At 33.4% G+C, this 8,233-nt stretch overlaps 1 protein-coding gene across 2 annotated transcripts; it reads right to left on the reverse strand.

Annotated features, from left to right (window-relative positions):
* Positions 1-2,867: 2,867 nt before the first annotated feature.
* On the reverse strand, positions 2,868-7,845 carry LOC18036233 (phosphatidylinositol N-acetylglucosaminyltransferase subunit GPI1). 2 transcript variants are annotated; one of them, XM_024181422.1, is made up of 10 exons: positions 7,726-7,845; positions 7,271-7,502; positions 6,158-6,553; positions 5,880-6,020; positions 5,680-5,783; positions 5,381-5,602; positions 4,504-4,998; positions 3,643-4,070; positions 3,378-3,471; positions 2,868-3,239 (listed from the first exon to the last, which is right to left on the reverse strand). In XM_024181422.1, the coding sequence occupies exons 2-10, from the start codon at positions 7,442-7,444 to the stop codon at positions 3,104-3,106; spliced, it is 2,190 nt and encodes a 729-aa protein (XP_024037190.1). In that variant the 5' UTR covers positions 7,445-7,502; positions 7,726-7,845; the 3' UTR covers positions 2,868-3,103. The 2 variants fall into 2 exon arrangements, with proteins under 2 accessions (XP_024037190.1, XP_024037189.1); XM_024181421.1 differs by having other exon boundaries at positions 3,378-3,492.
* Between the last annotated feature and the right edge of the window lie 388 nt (positions 7,846-8,233).

Raw genomic sequence — 8,233 nt, forward strand, 5'->3', positions numbered from 1 at the left:
AATACTTTCCTTATTTCTTTCTTTCCTATATATTCTTCTCTCAATGGTTTCTACCTGGAGAAATAATAAGTTTAGTCCAAGTGGTAAGAGTATTGCCTTTTTGGAGTCAAGGTCATGAGTTCAAGCACCGTCTTCTAAAATCCAGTTATGCTCTTAAAAAAAAAATTGTGTTGTATTATAAATTAAAGAATATGGAAGGGAAAAGAAGTGTTAATCACATTAAAGGATGAAGAAAAGCTTAGATATACTCTATAATTTTCTTTTTGTTTGTTATTAAAAAAATTTAGCCATAAAAAGTTTGCAGTCATGTACACTTGTTTGTGGAGTGATTATTAAGTAGTTCTTATTATTAATACCACCCCCCCCCCCTCCCAAAAAAAGAAGAGAGAGATTGATGGAAAGTTTTGTGTGACTATACCGGTATATTTATAAGGCTAGATAATTTTGTCATTCAGGATTATTTTTTAAAAAGAAAAAAATTGTTGCTATTAAACAAATGATTTTGGAAGAAGATCATGCAGTAAAGAGTGAAAATATGATGAAAGGAATTAATAATATTTAAACTTTAAAAGAAATTCATATAATCAATTAATTTTAACCATGAGATTGATTATGATTTGAAGACTAAGGGCTTATTTGGAATTGCTTTTAAAAGGTTCAAAAGTGATTTTAAAAAGCTAAAAACTAATTTTAGTGTTCAATAATTTTTAATCTCTCTTATATTTAACACAATTCTATATATATTATAATATAAAATATTCCAATCCAAGATCTTGAATTTATTAAAGTTGGATAAAACTATTAAATCATATAGTTAATAGTATAATGATATTATACTATTAAACCATATTACTTAATAACATTCCCAGATTTTAAAAAGGTTTAAGATCTTGAACCAAATAAGTACTCTACCCTCGTGTATATTATAGAAATCCAACTTTATACTCTTTTAGCTTCAAATAGATTCTTATTATTATTATACTGAGATAAAAAGTAAAAAAAAATATAATTGATAATATAAAATATTTATTTTAATTATTAATTATTACATATACACAATTAAAAATATATATATATATATATATTTATAAATATGTAAATAAATTTTATTCAAAATTATGTCCAGTTCAATTATCTATATTCTTACCATAATTTAACTGTAAAATTTATCAAATACATATGATTATTTTTAAAACTCACAATAGTTTTAAAAGAAATTTTACTAAATATTTAACTAATCCTCTTCGCAGCTAATTATTTTTACAGCATAACTAATAACAATTATTTTAAAAGATATTACATTGCCAAACTGCCCCTAAGATTTTATATAAAAATTAATGCTAAAAAGAGGGTTCCCCAATCCAATCCCATGTATATATACAAATTCTTAAACAAAATCTCAACTCTTAAATTACAGTCAATGCCATTGCGCATTTAATAATAAACAGTACAGTCTCACAATAATTTAGCACTAATATTAATTAGCATATATTCATCAACAGCTTTAAAGAGAAATCAAGTAACAATAAGCTCGTATAGGGGTTTTGTTTATTAAACGAAGACGTATTCCATGTTGTTAACTTAACTTGTTACAGGAACTAAGAAGGACTACTGAAAAAGATTTTTTTTTTTTTGAACGAAAGACGATTCATTAAACAGCCAAAGAAACACATAACCAGGGAGGAAGAACAAAACTCCACTCTCCCAAACCTAACATAGAACTCCCCACCCGAGCAACAGTGTGGGCAGCGGAGTTCGCAGATTTACGAACAAAAGAGAACGCCACTTCTCCTAAGGACTGAGCCAAGGCTCACTGAAAAAGATTTTAAAAAATAATAAAAGAATAATTAACAGTACCTACCCTGCCTGCCGCCATTAGTAAAACTTCATTTGATTCTCCTCTCTCTCTCTCTCTCTCTCTCTCTTCATGCCACCCCCTCCAACACTTGAACCAAATCAATTTTTTAATCGATTCTGAAGTAAATTAGATTTATTTGATCTTTGGCGCTTAGTTAGCAGGTGGTAGACTTGTGTTTGAGAGGATGCAACTTGCAGAAAAATTCAAAAATGAATTTTAAGATATATAAAAGCTACTGCTCTGTCGGGTTTAAATTTTAAGATATATAAAAGCAATATGCCACTTCTCTGCACAACTTCAAAAACACATTTTAAAATGTTAACACGATAGTAATGCTGTCATAATATTCAATACTTTTGGATTCATTAACCTCTCTACATTTTTGCCCAGGTGATGTGATGAAGAAAGGCAGAAACCCGTGCATCGGCAGTCCGTCCCTCTTAAGTCTTCATTTTGTTAATCTTATATTTATTTTAAAAGTAACGATAGATTTATTAAAGTTTAGGGTACAATTTCCAACCATCGAATTGACCAAGATAAATTTTGGTAGGTCATACAGCAGCAAAAGAAAAAAAAAAAAACATTATTTTATTTCTAATTAAAAAATGTTCAGAAGATAAACCAGCTTCCTCTTAGTATGATTGTTTTTATCTTCAAGCTGGGTGATTTTGGAAAACTTCACGTAGCAAACTAATAGTTGGACTCTGTTTGGTATTGAGAGTTACAATAGTTGTGAAAAAAAAAATTATAACTATGAAATAAAAACTAATAATTTATAATAAATACAAAATTTAAATAAAAATTTTCATAAAATTAACAAAAATATAATAAATTTTTTCATTATATAAGTATAAAATCAAATCAACTTAGTTTCTAAACTACAATAAATAGTGTTTATCAAATACTTTATTACTATAACTTTCAACCTTAATCCTAAATAAAGCCTTAGTCACAATAAAAAAACCAACCATCATGTTAAAAAAAATAAAAAAAAATAATATCCCAAAATTCAAAGAAAAATCAGTTACGCACACATCTAACCATCATTACACTGGCATTTCCTACAAAATGTGCAATCAGCCATGGTAAAGAACCGGTATTGTTGGCCATTTCATGAAATGGCCGGAAGCCTCTACGACTAAATGATACGTAGCCAAAATTTCTCAATCTTATCAAGAGGGGGCTAGGAGTGACACAAGAGGTTTAAGCAACCTATAAGTTTAGACAATCAATGTGTTTTATGTATCATTGAAACAAATGACACTCACATTTCGGCATGCATGCAAGTATTGAATTACGGCAAAGACACCAGTACTCTTTGTATGGGATCAACATCCAAGGCATTGTTGAAGGAAGCTTGGTCCCCAAAGTAGACGAAATTCTGAGATTTGAGGAAAAGAAACACATAAGAAAAGAGATAGATTCAGTTGAAAATCACAGTTTGAAAGATCCACACTTGCACAAGAATCAGTAAACATGAAGCCATGAGTAGTTACAATGGATAGGGAAGACAACTCACCTTTTCCCAGTAAGAACTCCATAAGCTGACCTAGCAAAATATGATCTTGAAACCCTAGTAAAAACCTGTCTGTAGTGAGGTATGACTATTTGTCCTGCAGGATATTTTCGTATTCCTGTTAGCGCAAAGTCAAAAAGAAATACAATCCGGTAAATAAAAAACCACAACAGCTAATCCTTCTTATGCAACAAGCGTGATCAAACACTTCTACATTTTAGTACAGCTTGTCCTTGGAACAAATAGGATCTTTGCACAAGGCCCTCACCTATAGTCAAAAAGTTGCTGTGAAGAATTGAAACCAGAACATGAGATCTTCCACTTATGTTTTCTTGGTGCAGTGAATTTTTTGAAGGTGAACTGATTTTATCAAGGCTAACAATCTCTGGAGAATTAACACTATTGCTATGACAAGATACAATCTCAAACCATATCCCAGCTGGAAATCTTCTTCGTCTCACCAACCAGAGTACAATTTTAATATAAGGTGTGGCATGGATAATGGATATAATGACTTCAATCAGCATGCAGATAAGGCTAATGCTTGTGTTCATCATGGTGAAGAAAATATAGAAAACAGAAGTTGTTGGTAACAGAAGTAGCAGTGGCGTAAAGAGAAGAGATCCAACAATATGTTGCTTCACAGTGTACTCATAGCTATCCAGTCTTTGTCGAAGAGGATTCCACTTACGACCCCTGCCAAAATAATTCAGCAACTGTATGAAGAACTTAAAACCAAAAAACATCAAAATCACAGAGACAACTAAATATCAAGACATTTTCCTGTTTTCTAGGAAAAAAAAAAAATATATCAAGCACCCATTAATTATGTAAAAGAAGGGCCTAGTCATAACAGTAGGTCTCATTTGAAATTGCAACCTATGATGCAGTAAAGTTGAAATATGCCCATCCAGAAAAAAACAAACAATCAGCAGCCAGCCAACCTCTTTCAGAAGTAATATTACTTCATAGTACATAACAAAAATTTATGTGATCAATAGACATGAAGCACTCATTAGATCATGTAAAAAGAAGAACCTAGTCTTAATAGTAGGTTTCATTTGAAATTGCAACTTCCAAGAGAGATTCTTAATGATTTTAATCAGAAAAAGTTTTAGTTCAGGCTAACCTGAACAAGCGCCACAAAGCTGCTAATGCCTGTATCTGCTGAGAGTACAAAAGTGATATCATCCAATGGAGGGTTGAAACATGCAACATCACTACCACAATCATGTCTCTAACCAGGGCAGCAGGTACAGTCATCCCAAAAAGAATTCCTAATATAGCAAGTCCTTTCACCAAAGAAGCCAAGAGGGAATCCACAAAGAACCATAGTGTAGACCATATTTGGATGGCATTAAGGGAAATCATGCCAAGAACTCCGGCCAACTCGGTATTCAACTTGAAACCTGCTGGCACTCCCATCAACCATACACAGCCTGTACGCAACAGCTCATTCGTAGGATCATTGGCAAAGTCCAAAACCCATAAGCAGACTGATTCCGCATTAAACAACAGTGAGAAACCAATCAAGTTTCCCAAAAGCAAATCGACAGCTAAGCTTGACCACATGGAGTGCTTATGTAATGCAGCTTTCTCAGCATATTCGACACATGACTGAGACCTTACAAAAAAATAAAATAAAATAAAATTATGCCACAAGAAATAAAAGGGCCTGTTCCGGAAAATGAAGACAACAATAGATCAAATGTAATACACTTAAGATCATGGTATCCAGTCCATCTAGGTTGGACCAAATAGTCTAACAATTCAACTGGTTAACCATGAGCTTTCCAATAAGAAAAACAGAGAAGTAAATTTTATTTTTTTCTTTTTCTTGGTAGGAATTACAAACTCCCTTTGTTTATGAGAGAATAGAGAAAATAAACAACATTTTAAACAATTCTAAATTAAATAATCGAAGTATATAATTTCATTTTGTACCACAAAGGAAAACCTTATAAATAAAAAAACCCCAACATATGTTACTGAGAGCCTCTCGTCACCTGAGGTCATTGTCCTGAAGAAGGATAGGCCAAAACAAGATCTGACCACAACGAATTTGGATATTAATCCAAGTAGTGTTGAATAACCTTTTTGATGCAGTGTATATCCACGATTGTGATCCAAAACTCAGAAGGCTATGAAGAAACTGAAGAAAAATATAGAATATAGTGGACAACGAAGCCATAGACAGAGCCAATAATTGCCACACCAGGGCAATGAGCCTAAAAACCACAACACATGCCGTTAGAAAGTGCACATGCAACTAGGATTCTGTAAGCACCAAAGACTAGAGAAATACCTGCAAATAATAGATAACTTAGTGAAAGACCTGCTGGAGCCCACATGTCTCTCAAAGACCATTTTGGAAGCAGTGGCACTATTCATTGCCAGAATGACTGCATCCTGAATTGAGGAAGACAAAAATACAAATCTTCAGTCACTAAAGAATTTTTGAAACATGTTATATAGCACAAAGGGAAATCTTGCAAACTACTTTACCAAGTCATTGAGAGGTTGCTTCTGGTGAAGTTCATCAATCCACTTGGGTTCCTTGAGAGGAATTTTTGCCTTTTTGGAAGAATTCCAAAAACTCAAGGAGAAATGGCATGCACCATATCTGGGAGTTTCATAAAGTATCACCTAAAATTTTCAAACAGAAAAGAGAGTCACCACAACTAAAAAATACAACTTAAACATATATCAAGCAGTAAAGTAATCATGACTTATCTTTAGCAATATTTTTTTTTATAAAAAAAAGGTAACCATGACTTACATACGTGGACATTGCATTGAGACACCAATCGCCCGTTCCAGTGAATGTGATGCAATTTAGGAATACAGTGAATATTTCTACCATGAATTTCATAAGGATCATATATCATCTCAACCCAGTGATTGCTTCCATTAGCAGCTTGCCTATGTTTCTCTAATAAGCCATCAAGTTTGTGGCACCCACAATAGTATCTTCTATTTCTCTTTCTAAGCATACCCTCACTGTTTAGTGCACAAGCAATACGACAAGTAGAATACTTTCTTTGATCATTATCTCCCACTCCAATCCTGAACAACTGATCATTATCGCTGGGACATGCGGCACACTGACCAAGCAAAGAAAACATTGACTTATCCTGTAAAGTCATAGACATGCTCCTGCTTGTATCGCAGAGGATTTCCTGATAACAAGAAATAGTGCACACTGTAAGGTATAATCTAGAATTAAAATCCTTCACATACCGACTTCAAATGCACGAAAATATGCTTCATTAACTCCATAAAGCCTTTAACACACAAAAAATTAGAGCATTAACCTCCATTGCAGATTCATTATCCATCCAAACAGTCTAATATCCATCAAAAGTGTTTAGTGTAATCAAACCTCATCACAACATCTCCCCAAATTCAATAACGTGTTACTAAGAAAACAATATGAAAGTCCAAACTCAATTATGTGTTGCTAAGAAAACAATATGAAAGTAATACAGTGAGAAACAGGGATATAAGAATATAATCTTAAAACATCCATAGCTCTAATCCAATTAAATCTGTATGATATCAGTTCTACTAGTTCTAACTGAACAAAGTATACTCACCAATGAATCATAATATAACAGTTCTACTAGTTCTAACTGAACAAAGTATACTCACCAATGAATCATAATATAACAGTTCTACAAGTTTCAAAGTGAACATAGTATACTCATCAATGCCTCATAATATAACTTTACGACATTGTCCGATGTTGTTGAACAAACAATCATCTAAACTTGATATGTACTGTGCGAGTAAAACAATTAAAAGAAATGCAACTGAAATGCTCGGACCTTGGAGAAGTGCATGTTCTTTACAAACTTCAAATTGCCAAAAAAGATGAAAACAATTATTGTTTATACCTTAAGACTGGATTGGCAGCCAGAGAAAGAGGATTCATCACAAGCGAATGCCACAACAATATCGAGAGACACCGATGAGCAAGAGATGAACCAGCCGAACAAGAAAGTGAACGATGAAGAAGGCTCAGTTGATGACAGGTGCTTCGGCCACCAAATCCTACATTGTTTTCTCATTTTTCACCTTGTGATCATCTCATAGTGTCAATTAATTATTCGACCATCAATCACTCTCCTATCCACAAAGGCCAGCACACTAGATTAAATTAAATTAAATTAAATTATCCTTTATTTACAATATTATGCAATGTATGGTAATAGATCCAAAACTTTATTGTTTTCTCCCCGAAATTTCTCGAGAAACAAACACAGGATTGTGATTAGACTACGTTAGCTGTAGTTAATTAGATAATTAAAGTTCATTGTTAGAAATAAAGAGATACTGAATAAGCTCTTACAAGCTGAAGAAATCGGTGCCATTACTTCCGGATTATTCAGCCAAGAGTGAAAGAAAGCAAAAGGAAAAATCTGAGACAAAATGTTGAGCGTTAGCTCGACTCCATGTCTCTCCGTCCCTGTCTGCCAAATCTCAAAAATAAAATTAATATACGATGGTGAGCTGTTGCAACTTGCAAGCACTCCGCAGGGTTGGCAATATGCAAGCACAGGCCCAATCCCTGAAGCCCATCCAATCTTAAACGGGCCAGGCGGGCTTGACCTTTTATCAAAATTTTAATAAATTTTTCTAAAGCTGTAAACTTAAAAAAAAAAAACCACTTAATAAAATATTCTGGTTATGTGGGGCTAGAGATGGCAATTGTACCCGCAAACCCGCCCAAACCCATCCTCCAAAACCAGTCTGTTGCGGGCGGGTTTTGTATTATAAATTAAAACCCGCACATGGATGCGGGTGGGTTTGGTATTAACCTTATATCCGGTGGATACCCGCATGGATATCCACCAAAC

The sequence above is a fragment of the Citrus clementina genome, unplaced genomic scaffold (genome assembly GCF_000493195.1).
Source record: "Citrus clementina cultivar Clemenules unplaced genomic scaffold, Citrus_clementina_v1.0 scaffold_7, whole genome shotgun sequence".
Classification (NCBI taxonomy): domain Eukaryota; kingdom Viridiplantae; phylum Streptophyta; class Magnoliopsida; order Sapindales; family Rutaceae; genus Citrus; species Citrus x clementina.